General features: G+C 40.8%; 3 protein-coding genes across 8 annotated transcripts in view; all 3 read right to left on the bottom strand.

Annotated features, from left to right (window-relative positions):
- Window positions 1-663: 663 nt before the first annotated feature.
- On the bottom strand, window positions 664-7,950 carry LOC110990974 (uncharacterized). Of its 2 annotated transcripts, XM_087133119.1 has the most exons (3): window positions 5,584-7,950; window positions 3,416-4,595; window positions 2,754-2,886 (listed from the first exon to the last, which is right to left on the bottom strand). In XM_087133119.1, exons 2-3 carry the CDS (start codon window positions 4,559-4,561, stop codon window positions 2,878-2,880), a joined length of 1,155 nt encoding a protein of 384 aa, XP_086989245.1. In that variant the 5' UTR covers window positions 4,562-4,595; window positions 5,584-7,950; the 3' UTR covers window positions 2,754-2,877. The 2 variants fall into 2 exon arrangements, with proteins under 2 accessions (XP_086989244.1, XP_086989245.1); XM_087133118.1 differs by having other exon boundaries at window positions 664-4,595.
- A 136-nt stretch (window positions 7,951-8,086) lies between these two features.
- Window positions 8,087-13,843, bottom strand: LOC110975862 (uncharacterized). 2 transcript variants are annotated; one of them, XM_087133131.1, is made up of 3 exons: window positions 12,750-13,843; window positions 10,093-11,348; window positions 8,087-8,308 (listed from the first exon to the last, which is right to left on the bottom strand). In XM_087133131.1, exons 2-3 carry the CDS (start codon window positions 11,315-11,317, stop codon window positions 8,280-8,282), a joined length of 1,254 nt encoding a protein of 417 aa, XP_086989257.1. In that variant the 5' UTR covers window positions 11,318-11,348; window positions 12,750-13,843; the 3' UTR covers window positions 8,087-8,279. The 2 variants fall into 2 exon arrangements, with proteins under 2 accessions (XP_086989257.1, XP_086989256.1); XM_087133130.1 differs by having other exon boundaries at window positions 8,087-11,348.
- Window positions 13,844-13,974: 131 nt separating this feature from the next.
- LOC110975864 (methyltransferase-like protein 27) overlaps window positions 13,975-26,380 on the bottom strand; it is a 41,155-nt gene continuing 28,749 nt past the window's right edge. For 2 of the 4 annotated variants that reach the window (XM_022228711.2, XM_087133122.1), the window contains exons 4-6: window positions 26,159-26,297; window positions 25,924-26,016; window positions 21,802-23,602 (exon numbers count right to left, since the gene is read on the bottom strand). In XM_022228711.2, coding sequence (XP_022084403.2) covers window positions 23,415-23,602; window positions 25,924-26,016; window positions 26,159-26,297 — 420 coding nt within the window. In that variant the 3' untranslated portion in view covers window positions 21,802-23,414. Of the gene's footprint in view, window positions 17,986-19,368; window positions 19,464-21,301; window positions 23,603-25,923; window positions 26,017-26,158; window positions 26,298-26,380 lie in introns of those variants that run through there. The other 2 variants (XM_087133128.1, XM_087133120.1) reach the window with 2 other exon arrangements.

Raw genomic sequence — 26,380 nt, 5'->3', positions numbered from 1 at the left:
TGTTTCGGCCGTTGCCCGAAATATGCCATTTTGATTCTGCATGAATGTCATACATTTATATCATAAACATCGCCCCTATATAGTGTCATATGGTGTCAACCCCCTTTCGAATTTCCATGGCCAGGCAAGTCATCGCCCTCACAATTTCACACGACCAATCCCCCCAATTTCCAGCACAAATTTATGTATCCATTGAATTCCTGACTTTTTATTCCTAGTCTGGGGAATAATCATTCTTACTATAAAGACTCTGATACAGTTTGATGACATATAAACGTAATAAAGACAAAGACGAACGTTCTTGGTTCATTAACATCAATTCAAAAAAGTTCCTATGGCCTTAGTAACAGTGAATCTGGGAAACTTTTTACTTCAAACTTTTACCATCCTGGTTTTGCATTTATGATATCTTTTCATTGATTTGCATCTGCCATCAGGTTTTTTCCCTCAAATTCTCAATCTTTGAAACCCCGTTGGCTATGGTTATTGAGCAAGAAAATATACAGGCCATGCCGCCTTGACATATCCCCAAATCCTTTGCGGCCAGACATCTTAGATGTCCAGCCATGTTTTAGCCCTTGTCACACCCCTAGAGTTGTCCTACCCTTAGGGACAGACCTTTGGTAGCTGAGGCACGAATATATACACACCTGTTGCTGGAAATTTGTTTTGCCTGTACAATATTTACATTTATTTATAAAAGGACACAAAATAAGGATTATTTCTTACATTAACATTGTTATTGATTACAATATAAATGAGGTGATGAGCGCCTCAATGTCCCGCCACCATGATGCTTCTGTTTCTTGCGTAGTAGTCGGCTTCTGTGGCCTGTGGCTGACTCGGCAAGTTTCTGCGTCCCGCCGCCGCGGTCCAACCTTTCTGTCACCACCGGTCAACCGACTCCCTCTTCCTCTTAACGTAAAACCCTGAAAATTACCACCATATTCCCATGTTTCTGGTTTTTCTGGCCAAGTTACATTTAAGGCAAAATATTCATTAATGAATTTGAAGAGCTATGAAGTGTGTCAACTTTCTTTCAAGATAACTGTTTCAGTGCTGCAACAACCTCAGCTTAAATTACTTAAATCAAGAAGGATTTTATGCAATATCTCGGCAAATCTCATTTTCACTGGCTCAAGATCTGGTTTTGCAAGGAATAAATGTATAAAATAAATATCCAATATATCATATTTATACATGGCTAACTTACAGGAACTGGGCGTTTCCTGCCTTTCCGTTTCTCAGAACAGTCTAAACGTACATGTAGTTTATTCTACTTCCATAATTAGAAGTCACTCATCTCAAGACTAACTCGACTCACGACTACAAGTCCTCTCCTAGGAATCCAGCAATGAACTGATCACATCAACCCATATCTTTTCTTTTAAACCCGAAGGAAAAATTCCAACACTGCCACGCCTTATTCCAAAGAACTCAAAATGTTTTGTGTACTATACCCTTCATAAATATTCATTATTCAAATTAATGCATAAGCGCTACATCTACCAGTAACAACTCAACTGGCACTCAGCCCATCATTCTGGTAAGGTTGACTGACTTCAGGAATGTTTGGGTGTGGCGGCTCAGGAAAATAAAATCTTGTTTCACCACTAAATACCACGTTTATCTTTTCAACAATTAGGGCCAAAATTATACGGTAGTATTATTTTAAAAGTAATTCCGATTTAATATCACTCTGTGACAGCCTGATTTCTGGGAAGATTGTGGCTCGACGAGGCACCCATATGGACAAAAGGCACTGATCCGTATCCAAATTTTCCGGTGGGCGCCAACAGTTTGGGAATTTAATCATGCAACCCCGTGTGGCCTTTTACTGGGATGAAGCTAAATTCATGTGTTTTTGTACACGTTATGGGGAGTAGGGAAATGAAACTGTCCTCTAAATCGCCAGCAGGGCGAATGTGGGACGTCAGTCCAATCTCTCATCCTCGTTATACCAACAATATAATGATATAACAAGTAAGCACTCCACAATGTAAAGACGTAGTCATTTCAAATAACTTCATCTGCATTAACTTCAGATTACTTCATCCAGATTATCATCCGGGTTAACCGGTTTGTTGAAAATACCATAAATAGGTTGAGCTCTTGTCCATTAAGGTTAAGTTAGCCTAAACTTGCATGTGTTAGCCTCATCTTGATTTTTTTCAGGACGTCAAATGGCTGTTCTTGGCACAAATCATTTTAATCGCAGAGTAATGAATAAATGAAATTAACAACAAAACAAATCAATTGATGAACAAATGACATTAAACGAATGTTATATAGTTCATCAATTAAAATTCATTTAATGCCATTTGTTCATCAATTGATTTGTTTTGTAACTAACAATACACATTCTGTTTCGTATGATCACCTTTGTTGTTTGAAGTTCAAATGCATTAAAAGAACTATGGATATGGACTTCATTACTGTCTGTGTTAAATAGATAAAACCTGTGTATCTAAAGGCACGACAAAGGTCTACACAAAATCTACACTGAAGGCGAGAAGCAGAGTCCGTATCTCTTCATCGCTGTAAACATTATTTAGAGTCTGAGAGAAACTGAGGCAAAGACAAGATATTCTGTTTCCAGTTTTAATTTCTTCTCTGTTTTTCTATGCTGGGACCGCGTACAAGGGTAGATTAATTCCATTTGAAACACCGTTTTCCCTTATGCTTTCCCCAATAAGGATGGTATGAGCAACCACTATCTTTCCTCCACAGCAGGCTGCATACCAACAACAAATGCATCATCATCGTCATCGTCTGAATTCAAGTCCACCTCAACTGGAGGAGCGGGTATCTCATTTTCATTTGGAACCTGGGCCGGGTCAAGGGCTTCTCGACTATTTCGTCGATGACAACTGGGTCTTATGAGACCTTTAACAACAGTAATTGACAGGACGACAAAGATTACACCCATGACAACCCCCAGTATTATTAACGCATGATTTGCACGTTGTAGGTGAAGCTGGACTGAGTATTGACCTGTCCCAGCATCGTTGCTTACCACGCACGTATAGAGGCCCTCTTGAGCGAGGTTGGCTTTAGTTATGGACAGCGAACCGTTCTCGGCAATGGCGAAAGGCGGCTGAGGCTGGCCTGGTTGGATTAGTGTGTGATTTGTGGTAATCCAAAAGATACGCAGCAGGGGATCAGCTTCAATTGGACACGGTAAAGAGACGTCCGTGCCTGGTAAAACTGATATTTTTGTGGTAGAATCGGAAGTCAAATATGGCTTGCAAGCAAACTGATTGGGACGAAGATCCGTCACTGGGTTATCTTGTGCAACACATTTAAGAGGTTTTCCTTTGTTAAGAGACCCGGTATGATTATCCTTAAGCCAGGACGCAAATCCACGCAGGTTGCAGTCACAGCAAAGAGGATTTCCAAACAAATGCAGGTTTACCTTAGGATTGACATGGGTCATGACTCCGCCCTTTATCGTAGTCAGATTGTTGCCTTGCAGGTTAAGAGAGCCAAGCTGATCGAGCCCAGAAAAGGCGTCCTCTTGGATGGTTGTCAAATTTGTATATGCAAGGGACAAGTTGGTCAGGCGAGGGTTGTGCCAGAATGCCCGGGCTGGGATCGTCGATATTGGGTTGAAGTCCAAGTACAGTTTCGTCAGATGTGGCAGCTGGGCTAATGCAGAGGCAGGTATCTCCACCAGCTTATTTTTATCAAGAAGAAGAATTTCTAGAAGAGATGGCTGATGAAAATCATCAGCACCAACACTCTGAATGGAATTCATATGCAAACTGATGTACTTCAGGTTTTTCAGAGACTTGATTGCAGAGGGAATTTTGCTGAGACGATTGCCATTGAGCTCCAAGTTGGTAAGGTTCGGCAATCCATCGAAGGTAGATTCAGGTATCCGAATTTCCCCTGCAGTGTTGCTGACCTCAGAAAGTTTGTTGAGTTTTAGATATTGTAACGCCACAATCTGTTTAAATATACCAACAGTATTCTGGATCAACAGCAGTTGGGCTGGATTAGAAGACAGATCTAGCACTTGAACGTTCGACAAGTACTTTGAGACTTCGGTTGGAAATTCTCTGATGCCGTTATGTGACACATCCAGTTCCAGCAAGTTGGGGATCTGATTGAAAACACCGTTGCCTAAAGACAAAAGGCGATTGTTACTAAGGGACAACTCTTCCAAGTTGGGTACCCCCTGGAAAGTATTGTTAGTTAACAGGTTGATGTTGTTGCTTCCAAGATGTAACTTCTTCAATGCTACCAGGCCACTGAAAGCGCCATCTTCTATCTCAGTAATCAGGTTGTTGTAGAGAGTCAGTCGAAGCAGCTGCGAGAGCCCAGAAAAGGCGCCAGCTGGTAGCCTGGTCAGTCTGTTGTATTCCAGCCGAAGGAAACGAGTGTTGGTAGATATTCCAGCGGGGACTCTGTCCAGATTTTTATGATTGCAGTATGCATTGCCGTAAAATGTACCGGTACAATTGCAGACACTGGGGCAAGGCGCACAGGTCCTAAGAACCGTCACTGTGACCACCATGATGAGATGCAGGTCACAATGATGAATCGAACCAGATGCCATTATGGTTTTTCAAAGCGCGTCCGTAGATGGAAAGCTGACGGTAAATAAAAGAAATAAAATGAACGACTATTTAAAAAGCCTTTACAATAAAAAAGTTATACATGTACCACGTTATAATTAAACGTAACTTAACGACCCCGCTTGTTTGTAACGTGCATGAGACAACACTCACAACCGACTATCAAACAATTCAGTTTTTCCTTCTAGCATTTTGGCCTTCGAAAATCAATAAAGTAACTACTTTTTATCCTGATCTGAGTCGTAGAGACCTGTTTTATTCCACAATACTCTAAATTGGTCTAAAAAAATGTCTGATTGAATGGAGAATTAAAGCTCCACAGTACCACTGGAAAATATTATTGCACGGTACATTTCATAATTGACACGAACTTGTATGATAGCTCTCTCGATGAAAAAAACGAGACCCTTTAAAATTCGGGTGAATTCTATTGCATTTCGCAAGTGCTCCCACAGGGGATTATCATTCGTTCTACCTTACACGAGAGAGTTATTTCTTTTCCAAACCACACATACTCATAAAGAGATATTTCGCATGGTGCTTCCGCAAACCTATTACTTAGCTTAACTGAAATACTGTATACCTGTATGATATTCCCGTCTTTGCAATACCAGTGATTTTTCTATGAAAAATATCAGGAGGCTTGGTTCCATCATCATCTGTCTCCCTTCATCTATAACTATACGTATAAATGTGCTTAGCACATTTCCAAATAAATGTTTTTAAACTTAATTAAGATTCAGAAGCAGTGAAATTGGTTGTCCAATTTGTTATGCATTAAGTATCGTCAGGGATAAAGGACAATTGCTGCACCAAATAGCCAGTTTGCACCTCACTTGGCAAATTAAGACCCGGCATGGACAGGGTGATCTCAATTTTTCAGTTCTACCAAGTCCCGAGTCCTAAAACTGTGAATAACGCGGTATCTTCCAACAAATGAAAGGGGGTCTTTTGGATCAGCAGAGTTTCAAGAGCCTATGTAAGCCATGGAGATATCAATTACCGTAATGATCCGTTGGCTGTGTGCAGCGGGTTCAAGTCCACGTCTCTCGGGCACTTCAATATACAGGTCCTCGTCATCTGGATAAGGCACTTCGTGCCGACGTTGCGTGCAAAGTGATTTTGAGTGGTGCTTTCAGTGAGTTTGCAATCACAAAATGGTTTTCCCCACTCGCATGCATGACGGCATACAAGGTCAAAAGGTTTGATGAGAATAATGGCAGCCAAACTCTGCTCATAGCTGCACGAGAATACCGACCGCTGGAGGAAAATGTGTAGTTTTGGGGCCAACAAAAAACTGCACACCTCATTCCATGTTTTCTTTTCATTCCTTTTCTGGTAATATCTCTTGGAGTGGCATGCATAATGGGCAAAAAGTTGTGTTAATGAGTTGACCAGTCCCTTGCGAACCGTGTGAAAGGTATTTCGCTGGTTCAAGTTCGCTGTTGGCCCATATCCAAAAGATGGTGTTGATAGGCCCCTCTAAATCGGCACTTAAGAGTTATCACTCTAAAGACGAACTTATGGAGGTATTCGCACATAGTTGTTATGCAGGAAGTTGAAAACGGCTGGAAGCCAGTCCAGCCAGAAGGTTCATTAATGCGCCCTTCACCCTCTACAATAAATTTAAAACACCACTCGTACAAGAGTCTACATACCCCATCGTTCCGAACATGTCTCCATTTTTGGTTGTCCTGAAAAGAGGTCCAACAGGCCAACCAACATCAAGCTATTTTGAGAAGGCACCGAGATTTACTGAAAACGAAAGGAAATATTCTCCCTTCAAATAAGCAAAAATATCATTTCCCAAAAAAAGGATCAGTTGAGCTTAAAGAAACTTATATTTGTAGTCGATGAGTGTCTCTCAGGCCCTTTCAGTGAGGCTTTGAGACGAAAGGCTCATTAACTCCAGTCGCCATGGGTGTAAATCCCGGAGGAATAGGGTATCTATCCCTAAAACATTTTGGCGGGGGATGGTCTTATTGAATACCCCCCCTTCGTGGTGAAAAAAAAAGTATTAAAGTGGATTGAGAGAAATTTTTCGGACTTCCAAACAACCATATAATACCTTCAATAGCACTCAAAAGGGGGAAAAGTAGGCCTATAAGAAAAATAACCGGAGCTGTTTCGGCCGTTGCCCGAAATATGCCGTTTTGATTCTGTATGAATGTCATACATTTATATCATAAACATCGCCCCTATATAGTGTCATATGGTGTCAACCCCCCTTTCGAATTTCCACGGCCAGACAAGTCATCGCCCTCACAATTCCCCACGACCAATCCCCCCAATTTCCAGCTCAAATTTATGTATGCATGGAATTCCTGACTTTTTATTCCTAGTCTGGGGAATAATCATTCTTACTATAAAGACTCTGATACAGTTTGATGACATATGAACGTAATAAAGACAAAGACGAACGTTCTTGGTTCATTAACATCATAATTATTCTTACTATAAAGACTCTGATATAATTTGATGACATATAAACGTAATAAAGACAAAGGCGAACGTTCTTGGTTCATTAACATCAATTCAAAAAAGTTCCTGTGGCCTTAGTAACAGTGAATCTGGGAAACTTTTTACTTCAAACTTTTACCATCCTGGTTTTGCATTTATGATATATTTTCATTGATTTGCATCTGCCATCAGGTTTTTTCCTCAAATTCTCAATCTCTGAAACCCCATTGGCTAGGGTAATTGAGCAAGAGAGTATACAGGCCATGTCGCAATGGTCCGTGCTTTGACATATCCCCAAATCCTTTGCGGCCAGACATCTTAGGTGCCCAGCCATGTTTTAGCCTTAATACGCATTTTGATGCCATTACTTTCAATTTTGCGAGTAACTTGTGGAGGTGGATTGCTGTATCCGTTGACATAAAGTTTGGACACGCCTAATTTCTGGGAAGATTGTGCCTTGAAGAGGCACCCATATGGAATGTAAGCACTAACCCGGATCCAAATTTTCCGGGGGGGGGCGCAAAAAGTTTGGGAATTAATTATGTAACCCCGTGTATGGCCTTCTATTGGGATGAAGCTAAATTCGTGGGGTTTTGTAAACGTTATGGGAAGTAGGGGATTGAAAGAGTCCTCTAAATCGCCAGCAAGGCGAATGTATGACGTCAGTCCAATCTCTCATCCTCGTTATATGCCAACGATATAATAACATAACAAGTAAGCACTCTACAATGTAAAGACGTAGTCACTTCAGATAACTTCATGTGCGTTAACTTCAGATTAGTTCATCCAGATTATCATCCGGGTTAAGAGATTTGTTGAGAATACCTAATTAAGTTGAGCCCTAATCCAAGAAGGTTAAGTTAGCCTAAACTCGCATGTGTTAGCCTCATCTTGACTTTCTTTCAGGACGTCAAACGGCGGTTCTTTGTACAAATCATTGTAGTGAAATGGGACTGTGGTGTCACAGCCAGCACGGCTGACCCCAAAGTTGATTGGGATGAATGTACGAGTTGACCAGGCAATGATTCAGTCAATCGGAGAAAATCTTGATTTGTTGCCTCACAGACAAGTTTATTCAGCAATCAAGGCGAAATCAAGGTGGAATGATAGAAACCACAGCCATGAAGCAGAATTATGATGAGTAGGTTGAGGTAACTTCAAGGAGAAAAACCTCACAAAGATCCCAACGAAAAATCCAAACCCAAAATATCCCGAGGTGCAGGGACCGGATGACTCCTATTAGTACTGCATGTACATATACATTCTGCCTGTAATAAATAGAGAAATAATACGGAAACCCTATAATTATTGAAAAAGGTGTGCGCACACAGCAAAGATGACCGTCGTACCCTGCACAGGTATCGTGCGCACATATGCTGTCCATACGTACATGTACATGCGCAATACAGCAAGGTATGTACAGCCTTCAGGTACATGTACACACAGCGGTTTCTATGACAACGCCACACCATCAGATTTCCCAAAGTTTCAGTAAAAGTATACATGTACAACTCTCCCGAAGAGTTACACACAAAATGCAACGAAAATCACTCACCACATGATGAACTATGTTGTAACTAACAATATCTATTCTGTTTCGTATGATCGCCTTTAATGATGATGCATTAAAATAACTGTAGATATAGATTTCATGACTGTCTGTGAGTACATAGATAAAACCTGTGTATGTAAAGGCACGACGAGAGTCCACCAAATCTTCTAAACTGAAGGCGAGAAGCAAAGTCCGTATCTCTTCATCGCTGTAAATATTATTTAGCGTCTGAGAGAAACAGTATAGGGCAACCGAGGCAAAGACAAGATTTTCTGTTTCCAGCTTTAAATTTCTCCTCTGCTTTGCTTATAGAAAATTAGGAATGAGGCGTAATTACGTGTACAAGCAATGATGAAGCAGGGGGAGATTATTTGCATTTTAAACACTGTTTTCGTTTTGCTTTCAATTGTTCAAAAATTTAGCCAATAAGGAAGGTATGAGCAACAACCGCTATCTTTCCTCTAGTACAGGTCGTTGCATGTTGAGAAACGTCTATTCTAATTGTCACTGTCTGAACTAGAGTCCACCTCAACTGGACCAACGTACAACTCATTTTCATTTGGCCTGGGTCTACTGTGTTCTCTACAGGGTGCACCCTTGCAAAGAGGCCAGAAATATGTCGCTGAGCTCATTAATAAAAGTTATACACTCAAAGTATTCCATATTAGAGGGTCCTGAGAGCCATGGAACTGGGGATTGTAAGAAATATGCCACTGAACCTCTGGGCCGGACTCAGGGCTTCCAATTCTGAGCAATTTGGATGCAATCGGGTCCGAAAGTGGCACTATTTGAGCCATTTTGCAGAGGGATGCATTTTCAAAATGGCTACTTTCCCGGGCAGTGAAATTTCCTTTGGTTTAGGGATGGTCTGCTTTGGGTGAGAATTTCTCAAAAAATCATCGGCCAATCCACTAAAACTTGAAAGGAAAATGAAAGAGGATATGTGAAACATCATTTTTCCGAGCAGCCTGAACACCTGTGAGAGTTGTATTTTTAAAATATTTGTGAAGTATGGGAATTTATCACTGCTGTCTATGGGAATTTATTTGTTGTGGTACCCGATACAAACAAAAAAGATCAGGCCTGAGATTACGCTGATGATAGCCGACCAAGACGTCATCAACGCATACCATGTGTATTGCACGTGAAGCTGGACAGAGTATTGACCTGTCCCGGCAGCGTTGCTTACTACGCATGTGTAGAGGCCCTCATGAGAGAGGTCGACTCTAGTTATCGACAGCGAACCGTTCTCGGCAATGGCGAAAGGCGGCCGAGGCTGGTCTGGTTGGATTAGTATGTGATTTCTGGTTATCCAAAAGGTATGCAGCATGGGATCTGCTTCAATTGGACACGGTAAAGAGACTTCGGTGCCCGGTAGTACTGATATAGTTGTGTCAGAATCGGAAGTCAGATGTGGCTCGCAAGCAAACTGATTGAGACAAAGATCTGTCAATGACGTTTCTCTCATACCGTCCGGTGCAACACAATGAAGACGTTTACCTTTGTTAAGAGACCCGATATGAATATCCTTAAGCCAGGACGCAAATCCACGCAGGTTGCAGTCACACCGAAGAGGATTTCCAGACAGCTGTAGTTTTACCTTAGGATTGACATGGGTCATGACTCCGCCCTCTATCGTAGTCAGATTGTTGCCTTGTAAGTTAAGAGGGCCAAGCTGATTGAGCCCAAAAAAGGCGTCCTTGTGGATGATTGTCAAATTTGTGTAGGCAAGGGACAAGTTGGTCAGGCGAGGGTTGTGCCAAAATGCCCGGGCTGGGATCGTCGATATTGAGTTGAAGTCCAAGTACAATTCTGTCAGATGTGGGAGCTGGGCTAATGCAGAGACAGGTATCTCCACCAGCTTATTTTTATCAAGACGAAGAATTTCCAGAGGAGATGGTTGATGAAAATCATCACCGCCAACACTCTGAATGGAGTTCATGCGCAAACTGATGTACTTCAGGTTTTTCAGAGACTTGATTGCAGAGGGAATTTTGCTGAGACGATTGCCATTGAGCTCCAAGTTGGTAAGGTTCGGCAATCCATCGAAGGTACATTCAGGTATCTGAATTTCCCGCGCAGTGTTGCTGACCTCAGAAAGTTCGTTAAGTTTAAGATATTGCAGCGCCACCATATGTTTAAGTATACCAACAGTATTCTGGATCAACAGCAGTTGGGCTGGATTAGAAGACAGGTCTAAAACCTTTAGGTTTGGCAAATACTTTGCGACTTCGGCTGGAAATTCTCTGATGCCGTTATGTGACACATCCAGTTCCAGCAAGTTGGGGATCTGATTGAAGACACCATTGCCTAAAGACAAAAGGCGATTGTTACTAAGGGACAACTCTTCCAAGTTGGGGACCCCCTGGAAAGTATGGTTAGTTAACAGGTTGATGTTGTTGTTTTCAAGATCTAACTTCTTCAAATCTACCAGACCAGAAAAGGCGCCATCTTCTATCTCAGTAATTAGGTTGTTGTGGAGAGTCAGCTGAACCAGCTGCGAGAGCCCGGAGAAGACATCAGCTGGTAGCCTGGTCAGTTTGTTGTGTTCAAGCCGAAGGAAAAGTGTGCTGGAAGGTATTCCAGCGGGGACCGTGTCCAGATCTTTACCATCGTAGCATGCAATGCCATATAATGAACCGCTACAGACACTAGTCGCACGTGTTCCCAGGACCATCGGCGAGATCAAAATGAAGAAAAGCAAGCTACGACTTGGAAGGCCCATTGTTCAACAGTGCAGCAGGACAGGAGGCAACCTGGGGATAACGACAGAGAACGTGGAAGACTTAGAAACGTTTGGACATTCAACAGTAAATCTGAGAAAGGTAGCAAAGCCCGTAAAGTGGGTGTGAAAGACAACCTGTGCTTTGCCAATTTATGTTGGCCATGTAGACGGTGCAAATGATTGATTTTTAAATATCTTGAGCACAGACACTCAAGACACGGTATGCAGAGTAATTCCGGAAAAAATATTTTAAAGCAACGACAGTTTGGATGAATAATCGTTATGTTGGAAGATAAATTAAGTTGGGGTGTACTGTAAATTCTTGAAAACCAAACGCATCATAATTTTGAAAAAAATCCCACTTATTCTAGGATATACTTTTGCACTACTGTTTTCTATTTTAAACAACTTTGGCAACTCGGGAACATGAAACAGGTTCCAAATGAATCCTGATTCGATTAAAGAACCGTAACTGGGAGGAAACGTTTGGCCGTGTCTGCCGGCATGGGTTATTACACGTTCGACGGCATCACCCCTAGCAACTCCTTGTTACTTCTAAACTTAATAACATTTTTCTAAGATTGAATTTGATGTAAATTTTATAAGAACGATTTTTGCTCATTTGAGTTTACGCAAGCACTGTTTCCTTCTATTTCAGGCTTGTAATAGAAAGTCAACCTCGGACACCCAACAGAATCTTGGTACGTTAACTGAGTGGTGCAGATTTGCAACTAAATAATTGCACCTGAACTGTCAGGGACGTTTAATAAATTAATAACAGCTTTACAAAACTTCACTCTTTTTCAGCTGAAATTAACTTTAACATGTATTAAAGCGACATATTTATAAGAGATGGAAGAGAAGAGAAGTCTATTCCCTTGAGCATTATTTTTTTTCAACTTAAACCCAAGAACTGAAGACCGCCATTCTTTATTTAAACGTTTGTGAATTATACATTAAATTCTAGATGAATAGTACATGTACAAAATTTCAAAACTGTTTTTCTCAATAACTTATGCAGTTTTGAGCCATATGTGAAACCATGCGCCACCACAAGCTGAGGTACATACACCGTTCTGGGTTCAGCCTAAAGTTCTCTTGTGAATACCGAGCAGTCGGAACGTTTGATCGAGACTGGAACACGATATATTAAGAGGGAAGTATGGTTGAGGCTTCGTTTTCTTTCGTTGGTAAAGTCGAAACCGAATCGTGGGGACAAAAATTGTCCCTGCATACGTTCCTAGCCCCACTGCATCCCACACAACTACCGAACACTTGGTGTGGTTTGTCTTCACTAGTCTGTGCTGCAGTGAATCGGTTGAGTAGTTTCAGCACTGCTAAATCTACATGTACATGTAGGCCTACATTTAAGTCAGAAGACTCTTGTAATGCCGGCAAGATTCACCCCTTGCTACTTTTCATCATGACTTACTTTGCTGTTTCGTCGGTCGTGTGTTGTCCAGACGGATGGACGTTGTTGACGCAGATATAAGATCAAATTTGATTCTCCCGTGTTAACCAACGGAGCTGCGGGACAAAATCGGGTACCGTACATTGTCGGGGATTTCCCAGCAACAGCAATCCCATTGAAACCAGCTCTTTCAAGGGTCACAGAGAGGTGGCTCTGGCTTGGGTTTTGTACTGGAGAGGGCGGGCTTGATTTTCAGAAAAGGGGACTGATTCGAAAAACATCGGGATCACTGATTTTTTTTCTATTAGGATCAGTGCAAATATATTCATTATCGAGATTGTACATTCTCACATTTTAGTGAGCACTGGATATTTCTGGATGTTACATCGGAACGATTAATTAAAAAAGGTATGCTGTTGCGAAATTAATATTTCCAGCACTTTTTTGTGTTCTTCTGAATAACAATGAGATTTTAAGCCTCCCCATGTTATTTTTACCAATGATAACACACACATGTATTTTTTTAGAAAATTTCAACATACTGTACACCAACTGAAATAGGTGTACATGTATACTTATTATCGTTCATACGTGTTCCTGCACAAGTGGAAGTAGGCCTACAACCACAAATACCACTGGTGCGGCAGTAAACCAGACTGCCTGGATTTGTTAACGCACTCAAATTGAGAGCAGACATTAACCCTAAAAGAGTTGTGGGAAGCAGACTCCGCCCTCCCCCGGCTTTTGTCCCGAAATTGCCGCAGAACATTTTTTTCAGAAATTGAACTTTTACTGGTTTTTAGAGTAACTCTATGCGGTCATTTAACACCACTTTTGCAACAATCGGACATACCGTTCTCTCGTAACGTCCATTTTTCCGAGATGGATTGGCCAAAAATGTATATTACATGTAATTCCACTGCACTGCTTAATCCAAGCGTATTGGCACGCGTGTAGCCATGTACTTCAAGTGACCGTAATAACAAAACGTATCTTCGGTTGGGTTCAAGTTCACGTTTATAATATTGAGTGTCTGTACATGCGCGCCAAGTTTCAAAAAAATCGGGCCTGGCACAGCCGAGTTCTTGGGGGCAGAATCCACCCCTCCGGCTGTGAGATGGGTCAAAATAACCATGCTCCTTGAGGGTGACATGTCTGCTCTGAGTATTCCTATTTACAGACAACACAAGTTATTTACCAACGGCTTAATAATATTTTCAACTGTGCGAAATAAGACAATCAAGTCTTCAAAAGTAAAGCAAATTTAATACCAAGGTCAAAATTCAAGCGTGGGCGATGGCGAAGGGGGTACATTACCCATCTTAATTTCTAACCAGGGGGATGGGCTATTGCATCGTCCACCCCCCTCCCCCCACACACACTCACACGCGTGTTTTAAGGGGAGGAAGGGTGACTTGTGAAGTGTTTTTGAATTTCCCGGAAAAAAACATGTATTCAGTAAGCTTCAAAAAAAAGAGGAAAGTACAAAAGCTTTTTAAATACGTCACCTGGATGCGAGGTTAAAGGGTGTAAATAATTATACACAAGATGTATATGTTTATCATGAACAGCGCCTGCAGTGTCATCTGGTGCCCAGAATTAAGCGGGCAGTTTGAGATTTGATTCATCCCCAGAGATTTATGCCACCGAGCATTGGGTCAAGTATATAAACGTCTCTAGTCAAAAGGAGCTCCACTTCTTCTATGAAACCAGAAAATGAAACGCCATTATTCAATCCATCAAGTTCCGGTAAAATCTCAAAGCAAAATGTCGTAATATACCAAATTATAAACCTTTTGAAAACGAGCAAATTCGACTCAAATTCCAGGTAGTCTTTCATTGCTGAAGTATCACACAAATGATGTCATATCTCGAGATATAACAATTTCAATGACAGGTGAGTCAATGTAAATTTTCCCATCAAATTCCATCAACGAAATCCTAATCACGTCTCAGATAATTAGGTATTTCATTGTCCATACAGACAATGAAAGAACAGTTTACTTGATAACCATACGCCTTCTGTACTTTGTAAACTTGTACGCTACTGATTTTCTTACAGCAAACATGCAGCTCAACTTGTTTTCAAGGATACTGTGTTTCGATACAAATAAAATCTGAATAGTAACCAACAGGAAACAGTTTTCCATTCATTGAAAATTCCTTTCATCGGTACATTTTAGAGGGCTCTATTTTTCACTACACAATGCACTAGGCCTACTTGTCAAAAGAGCATAAGAAAAAGTAATACAATTCGTCCTTCACATTTATCCCCAAAGTTTTAAAAAGTATTGGCTGTTATATTATATTGTTCAAACAAACCACTTAACCCGATAAACAAGTAAAAAGTAGACTTATTCCAGGAAAATGTAGAAAGGTGTAATACGCAGAGCTATGGAGACACTACACTGTTCTGTCCTGAAAGACATCAGACTTTAGCTCATGAATGTGAGTACGGAGTTTTCATGAGCATGAACCAAAGGTCGAAGTGCTCCCCTGTTAATGCCACAAATGAGATGGAAAGTCACAGCAATGTTACAAGAAGGCTTTCCCACACGTACACGCATCTAAGCTATGGAAATCCTATTTCTGTGACGCTGAGAAACTGGACAAGACAAAATACCGATGGTCATTACCTTAGACATATATGGTAAGACGAAGAGACTTATACACGTGTTGTTATTGACCTTCAGGCCACACTGGCAACAAACACAGCAAAATCGACGTCAATTGGTGCTGGGAAAATAGCGAAGTACCCAGCGCGCGAAACATTGTGCGCCCTGCCGTGTGTGCACACTAAACTATATGTGAATACGGGTCATCCTTCATGCAAATGAGGTCAAGTTAAATATAAATCCGTACCCAGGAGACAAAGCCAACCAAAAGAAATTCCTTATCCCCACATCATGTAAATTGCAGAGTAACAAATAAATGAAATTAACAATAAAACAAATTAATTGACGAACAAATGACAATAAACGAAATTTAAATGATGAACTATATTGTAACTAACAATATCTATTCTATTTCGAATGATCGCCTTTAATGATGATGCATTAAAATAAATGTAGATATGGATTTCATTACTGTCTGTGAGTACATAGATAAAACCTGGGTATGTTAAGGCACGACGAGAGTCCACCAAATCTTCTACACTGAAGGCGAGAAGCAAAGTCCGTATCTCTTCATCGCTGTAAATATTATTTAGCGTCTGAGAGAAACAGTATAGGGCAACCGAGGCAAAGACAAGATTTTCTGTTTCCAGCTTTAAATTTCTCCTCTGCTTTGCTTATAGAAAATGAAGAATGAGGCGTAATTACGTATACAAGCAATGATGAAGCAAATGGATATTATTTGCATTTTAAACACTGTTTTCCTTTTGCTTTCAATTGTTCAATACCTTTCCCAAGGAGAAAGGTAAAAGCCACATTCCTTATCTTTCCTCCAGTCCCGGTCCTTGCGTGTTGACGAACTTCTATCCCAATCGTCATCGTCTGCACTAGACTCGGAGTCCTCCTCAACTGGATCAACGTCCATGTTATTTTTTATTGGCCAACAAAAAAAACAAAACCCGACAAAGATAAGGCCTAAGATTACGCTGATGACAACCAACCACGTCATCAACGCATACCCTGCCTGTTGTACCTCAAGCTTGACAGTATATTGACCTGTCCCGGCATCGTTGCTTACCACGCATGTGTAAAGGCCCTCATGACAGAGGTCGACTCTGGTTATCGACAGCGAACCGTTCTCGGCAATGGCGAAAGGCGGCTGAGGCTGGTCTGGCTGGATTAGTGTGTGATCTCTGGTTATCCAAATAATACGCAGCATGGGATCTGCTTCAATTGGACACGGTAAAGAGACCTCGGTGCCCGGTAGTACTGATAAAGTTGTGTCAGAATTGGAAGTCAGATGTGGCTTGCAAGCAAACTGATTGGGACAAAGATCTGTCAATGACGTTTCTCTCAAACCGTCCGGTGCAACACAATGAAGACGTTTACCTTTGTTAAGAGACCCGATATGAATATCCTTAAGCCAGGACGCAAATCCACGCAGGTTGCAGTCACACAAAAGAGGGTTTCCAGACAGCTGTAGTTTTACCTTAGGATTGACATGGGTCATGACTCCGCCCTCTATCGTAGTCAGATTGTTGCCTTGTAAGTTAAGAGGGCCAAGCTGATCGAGCCCAAAAAAGGCGTCCTTGTGGATGGATGTCAAATTTGTGAAGGCCAGGGACAAGTTTGTCAGGCGAGGGTTGTGCCAGAATGCCCGGGCTGGGATCGTCGATATTGAGTTGAAGTCCAAGTACAATTCTGTCAGATGTGGCAGCTGGGCTAATGCAGAGGCAGGTATCTCCACCAGCTTATTTTTATCAAGAAGAAGAATTTCCAGAGGAGATGGCTGATGAAAATCATTAGCACCAACACTCTGAATGGAGTTCATGCGCAAACTGATGTACTTCAGGTTTTTCAGAGACTTGATTGCAGAGGGAATTTTGCTGAGACGATTGCCATTGAGCTCCAAGTTGGTAAGGTTCGGCAATCCATCGAAGGTACATTCAGGTATCCGAATTTCCCGCGCAGTGTTGCTGACCTCAGAAAGTTCGTTAAGTTTAAGATGTTGCAGCGCCACCATATGTTTAAATATACCAACAGTATTCTGGATCAACAGCAGTTGGGCTGGATTAGACGATAGATCTAAAACCTTTACGTTTGGCAAATACTTTGAGACCTCGGCTGGAAATTCTCTGATGCCGTTATGTGACACATCCAGTTCCAGCAAGTTGGGGATCTGATTGAAGACACCATTGCCTAAAGACAAAAGGCGATTGTTACTAAGGGACAACACTTCCAAGTTGGGGACCCCCTGGAAAGTCTGTTTAGTTAACAGGTTGATGTTGTTGCTTTCAAGATCTAACTTCTTCAAACCTACCAGGCCAGAAAAAGCGCCATTTTCTATCTCAGTAATTAGGTTGTTGTGTAGAGTCAGTTGAACCAGCTGCGAGAGCCCAGAGAAGACATCAGCTGGTAGCCTGGTCAGTTTGTTGTGTTCAAGCCGAAGGAAAAGTGTGCTGGCAGGTATTCCAGCGGGGACCGTGTCCAGATCTTTACCATCGTAGCATGCAATGCCATATAATGAACCGTTACAGACACTAGTCGCACGTGTTCCCAGGACCATCGGCGAGATCGAAATGAAGAAAAGCAAGCTACGGCTTGGAAGGCCCATCGTTCAACAGTGCAGCAGGACAGGTGGGAACCTGGGGATAACGAAAGAGAACGTGGAAGACTTAGAAACGTTTGGACATTCAACAGTAAATCTGAGAAAGGTATCAAAGCCCGTAAAGTGGGAGTGAAAGACAACCTGTGCTTTGCCAATTTATGTTGGCCATGTAGACGGTGCAAATGATTGATTTTTAAATGTCTTGAGCACAGACACTCAAGACACGGTATGCAGAGTAATTCCGGAAAAAAATATTTTGAAGCAACGATAGTTTGGATGAATAATCGTTATGTTGGAACATAAATTAAGTTGGGGTGTACTGTAAATTCTTGAAAACCAAACGCATCATAGTTTTGAAAAAAAATCCCACTTATTCTAGGATATACTTTTGCACTACTGTTTTCTATTTTAAACGACTTTGGCAACTCGGGAACATGAAACAGGTTCCAAATGAATCCTGATTCGATTAAAGAACCGTAACTGGGAGGAAACGTTTGGCCGTGTCTGCCGGCATAGGTTATTACACGTACAGCGGCATCACCCCTAGCAACTCCTTGTTACTTCTAATAACATTTTTCTAAGATTGAATTTGATGTAAATTTTATAAGAACGATTTTTGCTCATTTGAGTTTACGCAAGCACTGTTTCCTTCTATTTTAGGCTTGTAATAGAAAGTCAACCTCAGACACCCAACAGAATCTTGGTACGTTAACTGAGTGGTGCAGATTTGCAACTAAATAATTGCACCTGAACTGTCAGGGACGTTTAATAAATTAATAACAGTTTTACAAAACTTCACTCTTTTTCAGCTGAAATTAACTTTAAAATGTATTAAAGCGACATATTTATAAGAGATGGAAGAGAAGAGAAGTCTATTCCCTTGAGCATTATTTTTTTTCAACTTAAACCCAAGAACTGAGGATCGGCATTCTTTATTTAAACGTTTGTGAAATATACATTAAATCCTAGATGAATAGTACATGTACAAAATTGCAAAACTGTTTTTCTCAATAACTTTTGCAGTTTTGAGCCATATGTGAAACCATGCGCCACCACAAGCTGAGGTATATACACCGTTTTTTTCTCTTGTGAGTACCGAGCAGTCGGAACGTTTGATCGAGACTGGAACACGATATATTACGAGGAAAGTATGGTTAAGTCTTCGTTTTCTTTCTTTGGTAAAGTCGAAACCGAATCGTGGGGACAAAAATTGTCCCTGTATACGTTCCTAGCCCCACTGCATCCCACACAACTACCGAACACTTGGTGTGGTTTGTCTTCACTAGTCTGTGCTGCAGTGAATCGGTTGAGTAGTTTCAGCACTGCTAAATCTACATGTACATGTAGGCCTACATTTAAGTCAGAAGACTCATGTAATGCCGGCAAGATTCATCCCTTGCTACTTTTCATCATGACTTACTTTGCTGTTTCGTCGGTCGTGTGTTGTCCAGACGGATGGACGTTGTTGACGCAGATATAAGATCAAATTTGATTCTCCCGTGTTATCCAACGGAGCTGCGGGACAAAATCGGGTACCGTGCATTGTCGGGGATTTCCCAGCAACAGCAATCCCATTGAAACCAGCTCTATCAAAGGTCACAGAGAGGTGGCTCTGGCTTGGGTCTTGTACTGGAGAGGGCGGGCTTGATTTTCAAAAAGGGGAATGATTCGAAAAACATCGGGATCCCTGATTTTTTTTTCTATCAGGATCAGTGCGAATATATTCGTTATCGAGATTGTACATTCTCATATTTTAGTGAGCACTGGATATTTCTGGATGTTACATTAAATAAAAGGATTAAATATTAAAGGAAGCAGGAAAGAGAATTTTTTCAATAAATCTTACTAAAAACTCTTGAAATTGGATCTTTGGGTTTTAATTGGCCTTATTTCAAATTTGTGTTTTGCAATTTTAACCCATATTTTGATGCACTTTGGTTTTTATGCTAATGCATATTTGCATATTCGTGAGCAGAACTGTGATGTTATCCGAGGCACTGAATCTCAATGTTGCACTGATTTATGCACAGAAAATTTCTAGATTTTTTAGCCACAGCTATGGCAGATTTTTTTAGCAATTTATTGCTGTGGAGGTATATAGCTATAGTCCAGCAAAAACCGTTTTCACAGAAATGTTTCCAGGTAGCAAATTTGGGATTCACAGTTAGAACATGAAAACATGCAACCTGGACCATGTCTTCCTAGATTTACATCAAAGCAAAAGCGCCCTCACTTGTCCAGAAATTCTTGGTCAATTTTTAATGTTGAAAAAAGTGCACCGTTCAGTTCACGTAACTCAAAAAAGATGTCAAACAGTCATTTCCTGGTTCCTTTAATTACCTTTAAGCTCGGCATCTATTGCTGTCTATTGTTTTAACAGTGGAGTATTACTCGTTTGAAACACCTTTTCGTGTAAGGTATATTTGAAGCACCTGTATAGATGCAAGATAATTCTTTACTCCAGTCCCACGGAATGTGCGAATTTCCAAATGCAGGTGTCATTCATGGCAAAAACCTTAAGGCTGCAGCTGCTTTCATATAAAAAAAAGTCTCCAGAATTTTAGTATTTTGCTGTAGTATATTTTCTCTTAATGATGAAAGCCATTGAACAACCCTCTTGGCAAGTGCTTCCAATTAGGAAATAACAGGGTTCACAACTGGAACGCACAACATGATCTGTAATATGAACAGCGCCTTCAGAGAATGGTATTGCAAGGTTACCTTCAGGAGTATACACAAAAATTTATGTTATAAGAAGTGCACTTTTAATTACAATACCTGCGGCCTATGACCTAGAGCAGGTTTTTTCTGCTCTCCAAAGAATCAAGAGAGAAAGTTGCTCTAAAACACAAAAATGCGAAGTCTAAAGAGGTAACATAATTTTCACATTCTACATTTCGTGACGTTAACACAAATGTTATGTATTTTGCAAAGCATGCATAATGCTTTTGTAGCAGAAAAAATGCCTAATTGTTGCTTTTTTCAACACTTTACGAATTTGTATAGTTACATGTGCATAACACTTTTAACGATAAAGAAGAGAACATGTGCAAGCTTCCAGTACCCGAATGGAATCCCGTGTTATATCCGAGCAGTGGTTTCTGACAATTGGACCTTATAGCAGCTTATCTCTTTGCAATTGTTTTCGAATTAAGTTATTGGTGAACAAGTGGGGCAAGTTACATTCAGTATTGAGCGTGAGCTTTGTATTTGGAGCATGATGCAGAGTGTGATTTCTGCACCACGGGTCGGTGACTAAATTTGTGTAAGGCGAAACACTTATGCAAATCTGCTTTCAATACTTTACAGTCGTTCTAACTAGTAAAATAAAAGGTGTGTGAACGCATTCTTACCTTTGTAATTCGCTGCAGAAATTGGGGCGAGATGAAGATGTAGGCTTACCAAGTGGAAACAAAGCAACTTGTAGTCAATGGGTTACGACGGAACAACCTCTTATCATATCTGATGCACTGACTGCACGGTTCTTCATGCAGTGTCACGGTTCTGATACAAAATACCAAGCTGCAGTGACATTGCGATGGTGTAAGGTTTTCCCTTTACCTGTTGTTTTCGTCTTATTTGTTCGAGTCGACCTACCAAGAATAGAAAAACCTACTTTCCTTTTGCATGTAAATACACGGAACACAATTGAAACTGCTTAGTCGAAGGCAAACCTGGGACTGTACATGTATACATGTTATGCTGTGCACACAGCATGCATGTCAAGCTTTATCAACGTAACCATGCAGTGAAAAGATGGGAGAAAACAGAAAATAGAGTGCCTGTAACTTAATAAAGCAGGAACAAAAAAAATAAATGGATTCATTTATCTCTTCCATTTGAGACGGTTGCGTTAAGATCGATCAACTCCAACTATCTTTAATCATGCAAATGCAACCAATCGAAAATTAACGTACACAATTCACCTAATATGAAAATGAAAAAACAAAGTGATCAGAAATGTTTCCCACAATCAAACATTATACGTTCAGTGGCATTATGAACTAGCAAAGTAGCAGAGGGTTGTTCTCGTGGGGCGAAATATGCCCATTTTGCAATAATGAAATAAATTAACACAACAGGTTTAGCCAAAATTGCAAAAAAACCACCAAATTTTACCAAGGCCACGGTATTAAATAAAAGCAACTTGTAAAACACCTACATGAAATAAATGAACAAACAACAGTACATGTGTAAATAATCCACATAAATCCCAATCAAAAATATGCAAAGTAAATATCCAGAGTACTATATGAAGTCAGACTAGTACATGAAGTCATACATTTTCAACCTTACACTAACGTACGGCTTCAAAAGTTACAAATATACATGTAACCAAACCGTGCTACAAAATGCCATTTTCCCACTTGCATCACAGGCATGAGGTATCCTGTATCACAAGGATTTACGGAATTTAAAAAAAAAAAATTAAAAAAAAAGCTTTACATCAGAAATTTGCAAGATAAAGCGTTATGAATATATTGGATTAAGTTACAAGGAATTATTCACTGCACAAAAGCTAAGTACTTAGCGTATGTATTGAACATCGGGAAAACTTTCCAACTCACCGAAATATGGCAGTGCAGTAAAATCGGGCTCCAAAAGACTGCAGGAGACAAGAATCTGTAACCAGAATTCTACCACAACTAACAAAGGCAACGAATCCAAAACACGAGAGTGTCCTGAAAGTGGTGTTTTTGGTGCAGGGGTAAACCACACCTAAATGCACATACTTTTGGGTCGTGCCCTAAAGGGGGCTCACTGAATGCTTAGCATGCCAGGAATGGACACAAAACAATTTGGTCATGTAACCCAAGCAAGCTTTCTTTAAGTTGACGAGCAAGGCTACAAATAATCGTTAACACACAAAAATGCAAGGCCCAGTGAGGCAGACATGCGCATTACATGCAATGGTAGGCCTTTTAAAGTGAGTAATCAGTTAATACTTTGTAAAACTTTGTCACTTCTCGAAATCATGGAAACACAACAAAACTTTCTGATTCCCCAATAAAGCCCTTCTCAATTTGCTTGGAACAAATAATCCAACAAAATGGCCTGTGGCTCATGTTGAAGTCGGAACAGAACAGGCCCCTCAGTTTACAATTGTTCTTGATTGATTAATTGAACAGTTTTGATTACTTTTCGATTAATTAACAGAACGGCCGACTTTTTTCCATACCGTAATTTCCATGGACAGTAACAGGATTGCGGGATATCTTTAGACCCTCAAAGAGGAACAGTGTCTCTACAGCGCATGTCATCCACTTGTGTCTTTCTGAAAAGTCATAGCACATGCAATGCTGTCGGATTTTTAGCCGTTTTTTTTTAATCAACTACGTTTTTTCAAAGAGTAGTTTTTTGTTGTAGAAAAATGTAACCAATGGTTAAAATTCAGAAAATCGAGTAACAGTTGCGACCCCATTCCGAAGACAGGCCCAAGCTTTGAGAAAAGCAACTAGAACTCTTTTAAAGACGACGAATTGTATACAAGTCAGCCTCATGTGATTTAACGTATGGGATGTTTGTCTTTTCCACAAGCTCCCAAACCCCCTTCTGTACCAAGTCACTTATGGCGTCCTCGGTCTCAATGAAAGCTTCGTTCTGTTGATCTCCGGACACTACAGCCTTGCTGACAGCGAACACCATGAATCCGCCTGAGTTATTTCACACAGAGACACACAAGTTAACCGAAATGTTCCAATCAAAGCTGCTTTAAAGGGACAATGCAATGAATTTTTCTTACAATCACGTTTGATACATGCTTAAACTCTTCTTCAATGTATGAAAACTGTTTGAAATCTTGTATGAGTTCAGTGAACTATATACGTGTAATGCACTTCTTTAAACATTTGAAATTAACCAAGTTTTTGAAAAAGAGGAGTGAGGGCGCTGTTAGTGTGATGTAAATCTAGGAAGACACTGTTCAGTTTGTGTGCTTTCGTGTTTAAATTTTGAACCCCAAATTTGCTCTTCAGAAACATTTCTGAGAAAAGGCCAAAGGACATGGAAGTCTTCAATAGCGAAGTAAAAAAAAATCTAGCAACATTTGGAGAACAAATCAATGAAAAACTATGGTCCAGCACCTTGGTTTACTTGTACATCACAGTTTTACTCATGAATATTCAAATTCATATTAGCATAAAATTTAAAAAGGCCCTAAAATTGAAACACGCAGGTGCAATCAAGGATGTTAGTAAAATATTTCTGATGGAGTGGTCCCAAACCCCACTTGTTGAACACGGTTCCAGGTTCTCCCAGGTCTGGGGCAAGGCCATAAATTCAGGGCTATCCTGATCACGCGCAGGCAGTACGCACGCGTTTCATGTCAGACCAATCCATCTAGAGCAGAAAGACCCCTCAACAGTTGCAAATAATCATGCTAGTGAGTAGTGTTCATTTTGTTGGTTGCGGTAAGACCGGAAAGCTTGCATTTCATAGTCGTTCGTGAAACAGCGATTTGCAACTCCCTGTTAGGGACCACTATTGCCAGGAAATAGCGCGCCCCCTCTTGGTCTCGCTTGGGGAAGATAGGGTGTTATGACCTGCCAAAAATTAGTCTTGGGCCAAGACGGCAGAACTCGATAGCGGACTCGATCGAGCGTAAAATATGCCGCGTGCGCCGATTTCCATTGAACGAAGAACGAGCCGTCGATTGGCGAAATAAAGTCAAGAGAGGGCCCAATAGAAATCGGCGCGCGGCATAATGCTCGGTCAAGCTCAAGTTAGAACCAGTGTGTGAGCGTGATGGTCTGGCAGGAATGGTGTCTCTTGGATTTGTTTACTGGTCAACGCCCTCTGGATGTGTATTTCCCGCTGAGTGTAAAATTAGATATCATCTATTGAAAGCCTTCTAAATCACACAGAGCTACCCTGCTTGAATTATGTTAACTGGGGACGAGGTTCTTGACAAGATTAGCAGTTGCACGTACGTCATAGGTCGCAAATAAGAACCAACAGAATGAAAAAAAAAATTCCCAGATGTTCATTAAGCAACTAATAAATGTCTAAGGCTGCAATGGTAGGAATAATCTCATGAAGTGTCAAACTGGATGTTGTACTCCGTTTGGCTTCAACTTTCGAAAGAGGTTGTACCTCTTCGACCAATAGATTGTCGCCAAATCGGCACGCGCGCGTTAAGCTGAGGAATGTGTGTGTGGGTCCGGTGCCATCGCACTTATGGCGTCTACTCGGATTAGTCCATCAAGTCAGTGAAAGTCGCCATTTTATTTAGTCAGTCCCAGGAAAAAATGCAAAAAAGTCTTCCTCTTCAAACTTTGTTCGTGCTTATTAAAAGCGACCCTGTGTGTCTTACAGTAAGGAAATAAGGCCGGTCTTAAATCTGCGTTTAAGACCGGCTCAGGAGAATGGACGCGACCAACGCTCAAGCCGCAGGGGGGCATTATCAGCGGTCGTTCTCCTGAGCAAGGTCTTACACGTTAGTTTAAGATCAGCCAAGCACATATTTATTCCCATTCATAAATACATTTTTATTCAGAGAGTCAAAAGAAGTCAAAATGGATTTCCAACGATTTTGTTCTAACATTTTACTTTCATTTTCACAGGTTATGGGGTGTGTCCAACCTTATGGCACTGCTTCCAAATTAGGCCAATGTGTTGTAGAAGATAGCAGGTGTAATCAATTGCAAGCGATACACCTTGCGTAGTGACTTCAGTGTTTTGAGATCCCAAAACTTCATCCTTTAGTGGAAAATCGTAAAGACTAGAATTCCAGTCTGATGAAAACGGACACCCGGAGTAAAAAGGGGAGAAACTTAAAGTTTCATGAGCTAAAATAAATGAATCCATTTTTTCACTTTTTTAAAATCTGCTTTTAAAAAGCATTGTGCCAAAAAGGAGATGCTCATTCTAGCATATCTTGATTTGAGATTTTGAAAGTTTAAGTGTAGTTTAATCTTTTTTTAAGTTTCTGTTATTCTGTCCAACCTTTTCATGGAGATACAAAATGTAAGTTTACCTTTTTTTACTATCCGTGTCCATTCAGGAAAAGCGTCCTGTGATATGTGTCCAGCCGTTACACCACCAACACATATCAAACCACTGTAAAAACCTGCATGGCAAAATGGAAACAACGAAAAGCTCAAACAAATAAAGATGGCCATTTTAATTGGGACAAAAGTTGCTACCTGAAAACAGGCCTCAACATTTTCGCTGTGAAAAGCTATAAGACAAAGACAAATGGATTCACGTACCATCACCGACTCCTTTCAGCTTATGTTTGCCAAGACTGTCACAAATTAGCCTTTCGTAGACTCCTTTCGAGGCACTAATGTCCAGGCTTTTGGGGGAGATGTCCACCGCATCTATTCTTTTATAGCCACGCTTAGCTAACTGAGTGAATGGTAACAGAGAGATAAAAAGAACCAAACAGCTACTGCAAAACAATTAGTTAAGAGTACAGTGGGTTTTTGATT

This window comes from Acanthaster planci, linkage group LG02 (genome assembly GCF_054643075.1).
Source record: "Acanthaster planci isolate LZ-2023a linkage group LG02, COTS_SCS, whole genome shotgun sequence".
NCBI classification, from domain to species: domain Eukaryota; kingdom Metazoa; phylum Echinodermata; class Asteroidea; order Valvatida; family Acanthasteridae; genus Acanthaster; species Acanthaster planci.
Note: the sequence above shows the minus strand (reverse complement) of the source record. Positions and strands in the feature narration are given on the sequence as shown.